The 14,123-nt window shown below is 51.6% G+C and overlaps 1 protein-coding gene across 4 annotated transcripts in view; it reads right to left on the bottom strand.

The window, feature by feature from the left end:
* The window catches only part of GTF2IRD1 (GTF2I repeat domain containing 1), a 68,116-nt gene that overhangs the window by 19,431 nt on the left and 34,562 nt on the right, over nt 1-14,123 (bottom strand). For 3 of the 4 annotated variants that reach the window (XM_064467690.1, XM_064467693.1, XM_064467692.1), the window contains exons 8-15: nt 13,455-13,538; nt 12,337-12,520; nt 11,022-11,047; nt 8,337-8,457; nt 3,952-3,989; nt 2,793-2,873; nt 975-1,064; nt 352-414 (exon numbers count right to left, since the gene is read on the bottom strand). In XM_064467690.1, the coding sequence (XP_064323760.1) occupies nt 352-414; nt 975-1,064; nt 2,793-2,873; nt 3,952-3,989; nt 8,337-8,457; nt 11,022-11,047; nt 12,337-12,520; nt 13,455-13,538 (687 nt within the window). The remainder of the gene's footprint in view (nt 1-351; nt 415-974; nt 1,065-2,792; nt 2,874-3,951; nt 3,990-8,336; nt 8,458-11,021; nt 11,048-12,336; nt 12,521-13,454; nt 13,539-14,123) is intronic. The other variant, XM_064467691.1, reaches the window with a different exon arrangement.

Raw genomic sequence — 14,123 nt, 5'->3', positions numbered from 1 at the left:
CCGGCAGAGCCGGCTGCGCACTCTTCACACCTCCCAGACTGGTGTTGGTCCTCCAGGAGCTGCCTCCGAGCTCGCCCCTAAGTGAGGAAGGGCAGCAACGCGCCTGCCACAGAGCTGTGCCAGCAGCAAGGAGGGAAAAAGGTAGGGAAAACAGTAAATCCAGCAAGAGAGGGGAGGACAGAGCCTGAGAACACGGGAGTGTCCTTTCCACGCTGAACTTTTTGGAAGCTGAATGCTTTGCTGATTAGGTAGGAAGCCCAGGAAACCCAACCCAAAAATACATCTGTGTTCATCCATTCTTCCAAAAACTTGCAGCGATCAGGCAGTGCCTGGGGCTCATCGCACGCTCACCTGATCCCTCCATCTGCTTTTCCTCGTGTCGCGACTCCTCGCTGGACCCCTTCTCTGTCCCTGCTGAGGAAGAGGAGGATTAGTGGTAGCCAAGTGTTAGCAAAACCAGTCCAGATATGAGCAGGAGGTCTCCAAGACCCCTGCGGTCACCCAACCGCTCCCTCCCGTCACTAAGCTCTGAGCACACAACCCCAGCGCAGGCTCAGGCTGACAGCATCGTGCCAGGAGCTGCATAAGCAGAATAAACCCATCACTTACATCCAAGGGGTCTGCCCGCCTTTTGGCATGGGCTTCCCAGGAGAGGTGAGACCCAGCACTTGGCAGGAGCGAGGGCAGCTGCATAAATTCCCCAGGGTAAACCCCAGTCATGAGCTGGGCAGAGGAGCCAGGGTTTGCAGTGAGCTGGGGGCTGGAGAGAGACTGGGAAGGAGCACCAGTGCTGAAAAAGCCACCAGTTTGTCTATCAGAGCTCCTCGCTAGCCTCACTGAGGCCACAAGTCAGGAAGCAGGTCCCAACTCCATCACCTTGGCTCATAAATGGTATTTACTCATTTCTCACACACACACACACACACAAACTCCCGTGCCCCCGCACCGTCTCCTGGATGCTTCATTTCTGGTACCTGCTACCGTTTCTAGGATGTAGTTCGACTCCTCCGAGGCCATGTGCGTGGGCACCGGGTCGTGCATCTCATCCGAACCAGGTGATCGGTCTGCGGACAAAACCCTATGGGCAGCTTTTGTTTCAATGCTCGGGGGCACCATCCCCAAAACAGGGTTCAGAGGATCCTGGCCCATCAGCAAGGGCTGAGCAAAGGGCCCCCCAGTCCCGAGACCCCATGCACCACGGCCCATCACCAGGAGCTGCTCTTGGGGTGCATCTGCCTTATTGCTCCCCAGGACCACCTGGAGCTCATCCCTGAAACACACCCAACCTCTCAGCCCAAGGGAAAAGAGCAAAAGTTTCTTCCTAACCTCCATGGAAGGTGAAGAGCAAAAATAGTTCAAAATTATTTACTTGGCTTAATTCCATCTAGACACTCAATTCTGGCTTAAAAAGTTAATGCTGCTTGACTTAGCTACTCCACTGTGGGAAAACCATTCCACTAATTCCTCCGTCCTCCACAAAATCACACCTCCTTGGGTTTCCCTTACATAATCTGTATGCCCTCTTCATTTAAACCTGTCTCCTGTAATGCTGGGCTCTCCAACACCCTCAAAGAGCTACCCAAATTTAGCTTTAAATAAACCTTCAGCTACTTTAAATACTTCAATCAGGTCACTTCTTAACATCACCTTGCAGGATAAAGAATCCACATTTCATCAATTTCTCCCTGTAGGTGAGCACCTCTTTCCTATTAATCCTCCTCCCTGCCTTCAGCTGTACTCCCTCTGACTGAACTCGATCTTCAAATAAGGTAAGAAAAGGTGGACTCTGGACTTGATGTGTGATCTACCCAGCACTGGAGAAGTGGTAACACCTCCTCCTCCTCCTCGCACGCGCTGCCAGCTCGCCACGTATTAGCTTTCTTCTCTTCCATTAGCGGCCTAGTTGAAAATTAAAATGTTTGATCTACGACTATACCTTGTTCCTTCTGATTCCCATATATTAACCATGCCTTAAGTCCACCCTAAGGTAATCCTGGAGTGACTCCCGAGATATGACTATATTAAGGTGACTGCCGGGTGCAACAGAGATCACACCAGCATGGTGGGGCTGGGCATCACTGCTGTCCCCGGCATCGCTCGCCCTCGGGCACACTGTTGCTGCCCGCCTTCTGGTGAAATTATTAATTGATGTTTGTAAAGCACACTGAAAATGCAAAGTGCTAACCATCCACTCACTAAACCCAGACGATCATCCTACCACTTGCTGCACTGTCCATGTCAGGAAACTGGAAAACAACTCTCCCAGCTGCCCCTCAAGTACCCAACTGCTCATCTCCATCGCCACCGAGCTCTCCGGGCAGAAATGTGGGGAAATGCATCAGTGCCGCTGATTCCAACACATTTTCAGCACATGCTTAATATTAAACCTGTTCTTACGAACTCTTCATAACCAGGCTGTTCTTCTAAATTAAGGACCACATCAAAAGCATTCATGTTCAATACCTGGGATCCCCCAAGCCCACACATGAAGGAAAGCAGCAAAGCAGGCTCACTTTCTCCAGGGGATAGGCAACATGGAGAAGTGATGAAGGAGACAGAGAAACAAGAACAAGCCCTAGAACACCCTGCGCTACCCCCAGGAAACCCACTCATTCCCAATATGACCCTTAAAACGACCTTCAGTGAAGAAAGACCAGTGCACGGGCACATGGGACCTTCCGTGCTGGGAGATACCCCATGAACACCCCTTCTCAAAGGAACATGCCAAGACACCACGGGGCAGCCCTGCCTGTGCAGAGGCCACTGCATGCAGCCAGTACCCCAGCGCCTACCTGGCACGGTGATCTGGATGATGTCCAGCTCATCTGGCTCAATTTTGATCTGCCTGATCCCACCCAGCTCTCCTGAGGTACCTACCGGGGAAAGGCAACAAAAGGCAAATCACCAACAGGAACCAGCAATGCTGCATCTGCCCACCAACGTGGGCAGGGCAGCCACGGCCAGCCACTTCAGTGCCAGCCGAGCATCCTGCAGCAATGAGGCTTTGGCCAATGGGCCCAGCAGCATCAAGCCCATGGCATGGAAGTACCCAAGGGACGTCTGCAGGCATGGCCTCTGCAGACAGCTCAGCTGGCAGGAGCTGCCGGTGCCACTGAACCAGCCACCCGCCCTCATTACATGTTTGTTTCCTGGCTTTCTTCACTTGAAATGACCTGCGTCACCAACAGCGTTGGTGGGGATACCGGAGGAGCCACCTCTAGTGGGCACCCCTGGCATCTTTAGTGCTCCCAAACTCAAGTTTGGGACAGGCCCCTCTGCAGACCCGTGCTCTGGGAGGGCCAACCACAGCCACATCACGCCAGGGCACAAACGGCTGAACCCTGGCAAAATTCAGCATGGTTTGAACCCCCGCCTGCGGGGAACCTGCGCCGGCCTGGCCATCCTGCAGAGGCTGCCCCAGGGGGATGCTGCATGCGGTGCTCAGCCCAGCTGCCCCTTATCTCCAGATAAATTTCCTCTTTTAGGGTGGGGCTGATTAACTGCAAGGGGTTGAGTCACAGCTTGCACTGGGCAGGCAGGTCAGGGGCCCTCAGCGTGGCTTCACCTGTTGGGTGGTGATTCAATGAGTCGAAGCACCTAAACATGGGGAAAAGCACTTCCTTCTCACTTGCGGTGCTCAGAGTACTGACACCACTGACTGCCTGGTGACCCAGTCGTGGTGGCTTTTAGGGAAAAGGGAACTCTGAGATTGAAGACTTCCCTCAGCATTGCATTTAAGCATGTTCTCAAGTCCTGTTATTTCAATTTATGCACTTTTGGGACCCAGCTGGAGGGTCACAGGATAAGACCCTTCATCTCTGCGTCTATCAAATGGGGATGAAATCCTGGGAGAACTGCCCCATGGGGCAACCAGGTAACTCCCCAAGCAGCTTTCTCTAGTGTCAGCCCCCAATATCACTATTTTGCAAGAGAAAATGAATTATTCCTCACCTGGTTCACAGCTTTCAGAAACACTACACTTCTCAGACCTGGAAGGGAAAGGCAGACGAGAGAGGTGGTCATGGAGCAACCAGTGGTGTGTGTAGGACTGATCCTGGCAGGAGGGAGAAACACCACAGCCCCCCGCGATGCCAGGCAAGGGCTGCGGAGGTGTCCCCAGGGACACTGCACCACGGTCCCAGCAACAGCACAACATCCGTGGCTGCAAAGGAAAGCCACGTTTCTGCGGGTTTCTCTGCAACCAAGCCCTGCTCCCAAACTCTCCCCTGGTATCAGCCCTGCCGCTACACACCGATGGATGTTGAAGCAGCTGAGAGCTCCTGAAAGCAAGAGGGGTTTTAAGCCTGAAACCTGGTCAACTCCATCCCTTTGTGGCAGAGCGCAGTGCATAAGGCATCATTACAATGTGGTTACTCATGGAGGTAATGCAAATAGGGAGAAAGGAAAAAAGTCAATTGATTTTGTAAATATTTATTCTGCCCAAAGCTTTTCTCCCCTGAAAACTGGGCGCTATCCCAAACTTGTGTCTACAGTTAACTTCGCATGCTCAGGAATTTACACAAGGTGTACAGCATCCAAATGAGATTACTTTGCATTCTCAGAACACATTTGCTTTCTGTCTCTCTCTTTCTTAAAAAAAGAACAACCACTGCACTTTGGCAGTAAATGACCTAAAGAACAGCACCAGAAAACGCAATCCTCTACAACACTGGTCCTTCAGGAGGAAGGAAAACCCTTCTGAGCCAGCACCACATCCCTGTTGGCTCAGGGGGAATGTTCAAAAGCAATTCTCGCTCGCCTAAATCCACTCAGCAGCATCAGCAGAACAAACTACGAGCAACGTGAAGAAAGCCAGGAGTGCTCTTGAAACGTTCTTCCTAAATGTGGTATGGGTGAAAAGGATCTCTGGTCTAAAAAGTACTGCATATATTACCTAGGAGCCTTGGGAAGGGTTTTCAACTCTCCCACTTCAAGTCAAAGTCAACCTTTCCCTAGGGAAATCTGGGCGGGGGGAGCTTCCCTGGGGAGTGCGTTATCCCCCAGGTATGTGGCCCTTCTCCCTGGAGCATCCGGCACTGCCCTTTCCCTGGAACTGGACTCTGACCTGGAAGAATCACTGCTATGGAAATGCCCTGCTCCTACCAGGGAACAGAGGTTCCTCATTTGCAGGAAGAACAAAGTGGGATTTGAATATCCACCTATTTTTTCCTGCAGGTGGGTGTTACCAATGCATTGGGAGATTCCGGGAGATTCAAGTTTCCCCCTGCACAGGCAAGCTGTGCATCACCACTGCAGTGCATGATTCCTTTTGTAACCAGAGGTGCACATGAACCTCAGGGTCCGTGGCCCGAATCAATATGCACGCACACAGCGTAAATGAGGAACAAGGCATTTATATACACACAGCTAGGACAAATTTGAAAGGGATCCCAGGATGATCTTCAGGTTGTGCTAGATTCACACCACTGGAAGGCAGTCAGTCCAGCCCAGCATAGCCCAGCGTGGTCCACATGACAGCACCACCACGGGGAGGGTGATCCAAATCTGGCTGGGTACAAGGCACCCCTAAAAACCTCTTTTTTTTCCCCTGGCCCACAGCTGGAGCGCAGCAGGTGACATGGGGATGGTGCAGCATCAGCGAGGGCCGTATGGGGACCACGAGCTTCCAGCTGCCTGCAGAGGTCTGCAGCAGCAAACCTCAGCTCCCACCCTGCTGGCATGCTCCTGCAGACATGCGGGGGCTGGTTTTTTACCTATTGCTTTGCAGAAACCAGCTCAACATCCGTAATATCCCAGCCTTCCACCTCCTTGTTTCCAGTCACACCAATTTAACTGCACAGTGGGATCTTCTGCAGCAAAAATTAAGTGTCCTAATTGCAAATGTTAATGAATGGGAAAACAAGAAGCCTCGGGCCAGGTTTCAGCCCCGCAGCATGCTTAGAGGCCAGTGGTATTTGAAGCATCACCGTTTGCCCTGGCATCCAACACGCAACGGATGCTCTGCCACTCCCCAAGTCTAAACGCCTCCAGACACAGAGCTGTTCAGCAAGGTGTGGAGAGCAATCGAGAGCTGGCTGAGAAATGGTTCTGTGGCTAAGCCCTAGCTGGGGATCCTGGAGATTCAGTTTAATTCCCCATAACACCAGTGAAGAACCTCAAGCCTGGACCCAGCCCAACCAAGTTCCCACCACAGACATCTCTGGCCAAGGCTCTCATCCAGAGTCCCTTCATCATCAGGGGGAGAAAAAGGCACTCGTGGGGTGTGATCCCTCCAACCCGTTTTAAATGGTTGGAAAGGGCTGACTCACGGGCGCACTGAGCTCACTGCTGATGAAAGGTGCTGGAGTGACTCAGTCAGTCCTGCTCCAGCACAGATGCCCGAAGGCAGCCGCCGCCACCCTCCCTCCATCAGAGTGGCGAGCAGCCATGCTGCCATGGCCCAGCTTCACCAGCGCAGCATTCGGGGTTGCTGTCCTTTGGGGGTGACACCTGCACGCTGAGCACTGACCATTTCAGCCCATGTACAATACCAATGCCCAGAGCCAACCAACATCACCTGGTCCAGGAAAGCCAACCCAACCACCCACTCATCTTAACGCCCTTCCCATGCCCATGGTTGACTCTGCCTTGCATCACAGCTCCAGCGTGGCATGACTTGTATTGCACTCGCAGCCAACGGGACGAGGAGTGGGGCAAGCCTCTGCAAAGTACAGAAAACGTCACTGTGGCATAGCATGGGCCACAAGTGACACCCATTGGTGCTCCCAGCACCCTGCCCCTGGTGAAGGAGAGGATGAGAAGAATTTGGCATGTTCTATTTAGCAAAATGAAGCCTGGGAGGGGACATGGGGGTGTCCTGCAGCAGTGGGGCAGCAAGGTTGTGTACGATCCCAACCCGTGGGGTAAAAACCACCCTCAAACCCTCCTTTGAAGCTGGAGAAGCCCAGAGGGCTGGGTGATGAATGCCAGCCCCATGGACTGGGCAGCTTGAGAGGTCTCTGCCCTCCAAAGCTGCGAGATTTCAGTGCTTGGTGCACTGCCGGGCTTGCTCGCTGCCTGCTCCAACGCTGCCAGCGTGGCAGGTTCCCCATCCAGGGCAAGCATGGCTTTAGAGGCACACAGTGGCCACATCCAAGGGGGCAAACCTGAAACAGCACTCAGGACAACCAGAAGGAGACTCCAACCTGTCACAGGTTCATGTCAGCAAAGAGCCAAGGAGGGAGGGGAGCCCAACACATGCCATGGAGAAGATGGGGACAAGCCACCCCATCTCCCCATCCCAGCCTGCAGAAGTTGCTGACCCCACAGCACCATCCGCAGCCCCAGCAGCCCGGAGAGACTTTGAGCCGGAGAGGCTGAGGAGCGCTCGCTCTTACACCCCTGCTCCTGAGCCTCCCTGCAGCCGGCAGCCTCCAGCATGGGTGTGCGGACGGACATGCCAGCAAAACTCATTTTGCTGCTTGCAAACCCACCCCTCACCGAGCTGGCTGTGCAGGGGCAAGGCTGGGAAAAGGCTCCTTTCCCTGAGGCACAGCCTTGCCTGCAAGCGTCAGTTATACTGCTATAAACTACTGCCCCACTCCTCTTTATTTAAAGTGATTTTAAAGGTAAATGTTGGGGCTAAATATTACCTTGCTTCTGACCAGCTGAAGCAAAAATGAAGGAAGCTGGAGCTACACAGAGAAAAATACCTTCTGGATCTCCCAGCGTTTGTTGGAGAGCAATGCTATATGCTCCATAGGCGCTGCCAGCACATTACAGACCCACCTAGCTTGTGGCATGGTTGTACCAGAAACAGGTACTCTCATAAAAAGCCTCCTGCCCTGCTGAACTGTATAACCCCACCTTTATTAAAACATCCGCTAATCCGGTATTAGTCTCCCTTTGAGCTTTATAAACACGTAACGCTTAATTATCAGGATGTTGTGTTACAGTGCTGGCTTAGGGTGCATCTTTAGGCCATGCTTTAACACTGGAGATCGCTCCTGCAGGTAATCCCAGCCTGCCTGGGTACGACCCCTATTTCATCAGTTTTGTACAAAATCAATGATTCCAAACTTTGCTATTTTGGCTCACAAAAGGATGGGGGTGCTCGGTCTCCTCCTATGCCAGCTAGCTGTACCATCGCAGTGGTGTTAGGGAGGCAGGAAAGCAATGCCCTTACAGCCACTTGCCTTCCCACCTCGTTACCCACAACATCTCCCCAACGCTGCAGCTTACTGAATCACACCCGTTGCACCATCCCATGCCCATCCTTCCCAGCCAGCATGTGAGCCGGCAGCACAGCAATAACCTGCTGTGCACATTAACGTCCCCAAAATAATTCTCCGAAGGATGTCGCCTGGCAGCGGCTGCGGGATGGGAGTGCCACTTACCTGCTGTTGGCCTGAGAGGTCCCCGCCAGGTCCAGCACGGCCCCGCGGTGCGGCTCGGGGGAGATCTCCCCGGGGGGGCTGGAGGGTTCCAGCTTGGTTGGATCTTTGGTAAATTTGCTTCCTGGTGCCAGGTGCACAGGGCAGGTTTGGAAGGAAAAGCAAAACCAGAATTAGCAACCAGAGAGGCTAAAAAATGATGCAGCTTTTCCACCTCCATTTCTTCTCCCTCTAGCCCCAGAGCTGAGGTCAGGGTCGGGGGCAGGTTTTCAAGAGTCACCAGATTGCAAAGAGAAGGGTGTAGATTTAATTGGGTTTACACATTAAAATACTAGCAAGAAGCTTGCTTAAACCTCTGCATAACTAAGTGGGTGCTGGGAAGCCCTGCCCGGGATGGAGCATCTCCGGAAAGGGCTGGCTGCTGGGACAGGGTGGGGACTGGGAGAGGTGGGGACCAGGCTCAGCAAAGCCAGGTATGGCCAGGGCCATGGACCAGTGCTGCAGGAGCAAGCCCCAAAGCAAGAAGAACCCTGTCCCAAGGGAGGGGATGTCCTGCACTGGACAGGAGCTCAGCGAAGCCCAGAGCAGTGGTGCCATGGGGAGCCCCGTCCCACAGCTCTGAGCCCTGCACACAACAGGATAAATCTCTGCTAAAGCAATACGGAGGGGGACAAAAGCATCCTGTCACCATGAAAAACCTCCTCTCTTCCTTCCCTGTTCCTCAGCAACGTGAAAGGAGCTGAAACAAAGCCTCAGCAATGACCTTGGAGATGAAAAGAGTGATCTGAAGGGAGGGTAGGAAATGAAAATCAGGCAGGGAAGGTGAGCAAAGAGCTGAAGGATTAGTGCTGGGGGGAAGGAGGGAATGAAATTACGCCGCGAGGCTGCAGAAACCACGTAGGTGTCTTGCTAAATAGCTGCTGCCAAAGGCCCTTTGCTGGTCCTGAAGTGCCATCGTGACATCCCCACCCTTCTAAAACACATCCCGTCCATGGGAACATGAAGCCTTTCTCCTTTCAGCTCCAGCCTGCAAGGAAGGGCAGGTCTCTGGCAATGGGACCATCAGCAACATAGAGCCTTAAAGACACTATTTATGTATGGACAGTCCAAAAGGCTCCTTTTAATTTGTGCCTTCTATGGACCAAATCTTGTTCTTCCAGCAGTGAAGCCTGCCTGAAGCTGCTACCCAGGGGAGTAGCAAAAATAGGTTTCCTAGCAGTGGTGGGTATTTTAATTAAAGGGTGAGCAAAACTGCATGGGGAAGCTTTGGGATACTTTGCAGTCGGCAATTTAAAATACAGCTCCGCTCAGAAAATAGTGTCTTTGCAAAAATGGCACCTCCTGACTCAGCAGATGCTTTTTTTTTTTTTTGCACAGTCAGATGTGCTGACGCAAATCACAAAAAGCCAGGTTTAATGTGTTTTGCTTCTGGTAGCCCTGCAGGGAGCAGGCAGGGGAGGGGGAGCTGCCATCCACCCCAGTCCTGCTGGGTTTGCTTCCTCATCTCCTAATTTCCACTTGTACCTCCCTCCCATGTAACCCCGGAGCTTGTAGCACGGTGCTGATGTACATACATATGTGACACCTCCCCCCAGATACTCCACAACCACGATGGATTTGCAAGGAAAATCCAAGCATCCCAAGTCACAGTTCAGTGCTCCATCCCTTGGGGGTGGGTTAGATCTTAAAAAAAATCCTTTTCTTGAGAAAAAAAGTCATTAATGGGGCTGGAGACAAAGAAACTCCCCCATTGAGGTGGGACCCCCTCAGGCTCTGCTGGAGGTCCCCTTTGGGTGGCTCTGGTGTTGTTGTCCCCAGAGAGCACCCTTGGGGCCAGGGCTGTCGCAGGGCCACAGGGGTTAATTTGGCTGGTGGAGGTGTCAGAGAAGAAGGTGGTGTCGGGAAAGCTGCCAGCATGCAGGGTTGGCAGCTTGGGAAAGAAAAAAAAAAAACAAAACCAAAAAAAAACCAACCCCAGAAAACACGTCTTTACTTGCAAGCCAAGCCCAGGCAAACCAGGAGCAGGGCTGGGCGGTGATAAATTGGGGTGCAGTGCCAATACCAGGGCGGTGGGACGGGGGCAGCTGCTGGAGCGAGGGTCAAGGGTCAGGCTGGACTGCACCAGTGCCTATCTCCCTTTATTTGCCAAGAAGCACTTAGCCTGGCTTCGCCAGCTCAAATCAAAAGGAGTAGAAACACAAGACAAAAGAAAGCCGAAGAACCCCCTCTCAGGGTTTTGTCACTGAAAAAATGGATTTTTGTTGTTTTTCTTTTAAAAAGTCAGGGGCTGGATGATGTTAGCACTTCCCAGCCAAAACCAGGAGAATAATTTACCAGTGAGGACCCCAGCAGTGATTTTTCTTCCTCCTGAAAGCACAGAAACATGCCGTGTGCTGCCTGTAGCTGCAGCTCAGCCCGGCGCAGGGAGCCAGCCCAGCCTCACGCACCAGGGATTTCTCGCTTAAACCTTCAAAACACTATTTAAGGGGCACACGGTGCTTGCACCGATCCCAGGCAAAGGCAATCTCAGCATGCCCGCGCCTAGGGCACAGGCAAGGCTTCTCCTCACTAGCATAACTGCAAGTGTCCTGCACTTTTCCTGCTTACAGGTGACATTATTTCAACTCTGCCTCTCTGGATAATCTTTCTATTTTCTGGGCAATAAATCAAAGGACATGAAGAACATACCTGTAAAAATTCTCTCATCAAACATCCTAGGAGGAAAGGAAAAAAAGGGATTAGAAATAGGTGCTTCTAATGACTGAATTTTAGGTTTTATTAATGAACAGTATTAAACCAAGTCAAAATAGTAGTTTTAGTCATTCCCTAAAAAAGGGGGAATGAATTTTTCAGCAAAAAAAAAAAAAGCCTTTTAGCCTGTTGTGCAACCAAGCAATCTTATAGCATATGCTTTTTAACTAAAGCACCTTTAAATCTGCTTATAAGTCATTATCTTCATTTAATTAACTTATTAAATGAGGCTGCTACAGGCTGGCTTTACCAAAAAAGATGATGGGCTCGAAGTAGCTGCTGCTGGACCTTCACTTCACGACACAGACCATCAACTAGATGCCACCAGCACAGAGCTGCAGTGTTTACACTCTCCCACTTTGGCGGGATATGTCACCTTTCTCCCAAATACTGTATTTTGGAGCCACCCGCAACTTCTATGCAAAGGTACTCATGGGAGCAAAGCGTGTTCGGGGGCACGTCCCAGGGCCTGATCCAGCCCAGCCCAGCCTGACCATTGTGGAATAAAGTGGCTCCTCCACCAGCCAACATCTGGAAAGCTAATTCTGTTTAGGATGCCTAAGTCCTGTTGATATCAGTGATTTTAGCCCCCTTGGGAGCCTTAGCTGGGTGGTTTCTGGGCCACAGATTCACACCTCTGGCAAGGGAACAACACAAGTGCTGCACAGGAAGGACCGAATAAATAAATATATTATAAAGCAGATTTTCCTGATGGAGAAGCAAAGAGGGGCTGCATGCCGGAGAGATAACCGGGAAAGCATCCACTCCTCCTACTCCAGTGCAAATGCAGACACCAAGGCGCAACGCCCTGCCCGTAGGCAATACATCCTCATCATAGCATATGCAGGACATCCATAAGTGATCACCACAAAAGAAGGTGGAGGGGAATCCCCGCGCATCGTGAATATGGATGTTCCTCCCCCAAACCTGGGGCACCGCTCCCATCCACCAAACGCCATTGGAGAGAGTCGTGGCGAAGTGCTTCGGGTGGCACTGGCAATGCCTGCACAGACCTACAACGGGGTGACGGGCCTCGGGCGTGACCGTGGTATGGCCCTGCCGCATCCTTGCAAAAAGGGAAACAGAGATGGAAAATGGAGGTTTGGGGGAAAAAAAGACTTGTTTGGCTCTTTTCCATAAAAAAGGGTAAAATAAGTTTTGGGCGTCAAACCAACCCTCTCAGCATGGAGGGAACAGTTTAAATCCCCGAGCCCCCTCGAGACCATGCAGTCCCCCTTGCCCGCCTCGCCACCTTTTGATGACAAAATGGATGTTGTGCCTCTCCTCCAGTATCCGCTTGAGTTTGGGGACGCCGTAGGTGCAAGGTCTTTTGAAGGGTATTTTGTCTGGGATGCCGATGATTTCCACCGCCTCGGGGTCGCAGGCAATTTTCCGGTACGGGACAGGGACCATGTGGTCTAACCCCAAGGCTTCGGCTGAAAGGTGAATGCATGGTTTTGCACTTAAACACATGCTTTTCCTTCTACAGATGATAAAATGAAGGTGTAAAGGCTTGAACTCAAGCAGAGCGAGCGCCTCCTACCCTCTTCTCTTTTGCTTGTCCCAGAATGTGAGCCCTGGGAGCAGCTCACCCTTGGGGGACGGGACAACGGGGAGACAATGCAGCAGCAAACACAGCTAACGGCGTCCTCCAAAACCCCCAAATGTGCCCAGCATTGCTCAAACCAGGAGCGAGCTGGCCCATGTGCTGTCCCCAACCTCCCTTCAACCGCAGCAGGTCGCTGAGCTATGTAATTCACGAGTTGCATAGCACGTATACAGGTGTTAAGTTACAGAGCTCATCTATAGCCCATCTATAACTCATGAATTACACAGCCTGATGAGGATGGTACAGGTGACAACCTCCAGCCCATCAGCCCATTCCTGAGCGATTTTCTAAGCTGCCCAGAATGCCCAGGAATTAACCCAAAAGCACTGCTCATGGCGAGGGACGCACCAATGACACCCGTAAGCTATGCAGGTAGAAAAATGCCGTTGCAATAAGGACAACCTTCTTTTTAACCCTGCCACATTAATAAAAAACGGCCACATGCCACCACATCCCCATCACCCACAAGCGCCAGCAGGGCCTGGGCGCTCTGACCCGGCGTGCCACACTTCAAACCAGGGCTGTTTTACAGCCCAGTTGTAAATTCCTCGACGGTGGGGGGTGCTCCAAATGGAAATATTGACATAACCTTCAGCAGACACCCAGTGACTGGGAGCTGCTGGGCTAAATGTGTTAGGAAGAGAAGGGAACTCTAGCATATGGCTTCTGCTGCTGTGTTAGGGAACAAAAATGATTGCTATATAATGATATGCAAACCACAAGCGCTGCAGATGCATAATGGGATATTAACTCCTACTCACCATATCTGCTGTTAAACAGAATTTGCACGCACTCCCTAAGGGTGTTGATATCTTCAGTTTCTTTTATAAAACTGTCCCACTTATCTATCAAAACAAAAGATAAGAAATAAGGAACTTCCATATGGTTTGTACACAGCAGATGCACTTTTCTTGCACGAAGCATTGGGAAGCAGGAAGAAGAGTTTACTGCTTTAAAAATAATTATTTCCCTCTTCCTGAGCAGATTCTGCCAGGCTGGCAGATAAGGTCTGGGCTTCCCCAGCCCCAAGCAACCTCCTCTGCAGCCGTGCATGTGCAAAGCAGATTCCTAAGAAATGACCCCATAAAACTTCTCAACCCTGAAATTAAAGACCCTCTGGGACAGAGCAAACTCAACCTGAAACAAACCTTCGAAAGGCACGGCCGTTTCACAGAGAAGCTCTTTCGTCTCTTTCTCTTTCCCAACTTTCCCACCCTTTTTTTTTTTTTGATTCTTCTTTTTTTTTTTAAACACAGGCAGGTGAGGGTTTTGATGTAAACAGGTCAGCAATTTTAGGCTGCATTTCCCTTGGGTGGGGTGGAGGTGGGGAAATGGCAAAGTCTCCTCCCCATCGCTGATCCCCCCGGGGCACTGCTGCAGAATCACACTGGGTTTAGTGGGTTTCAGTTATTTTGAAATAACGCCAAGCT

Source organism: Phalacrocorax carbo, chromosome 17 (assembly GCF_963921805.1).
Source record: "Phalacrocorax carbo chromosome 17, bPhaCar2.1, whole genome shotgun sequence".
In the NCBI taxonomy this organism is placed as follows: domain Eukaryota; kingdom Metazoa; phylum Chordata; class Aves; order Suliformes; family Phalacrocoracidae; genus Phalacrocorax; species Phalacrocorax carbo.
Note: the sequence above shows the minus strand (reverse complement) of the source record. Positions and strands in the feature narration are given on the sequence as shown.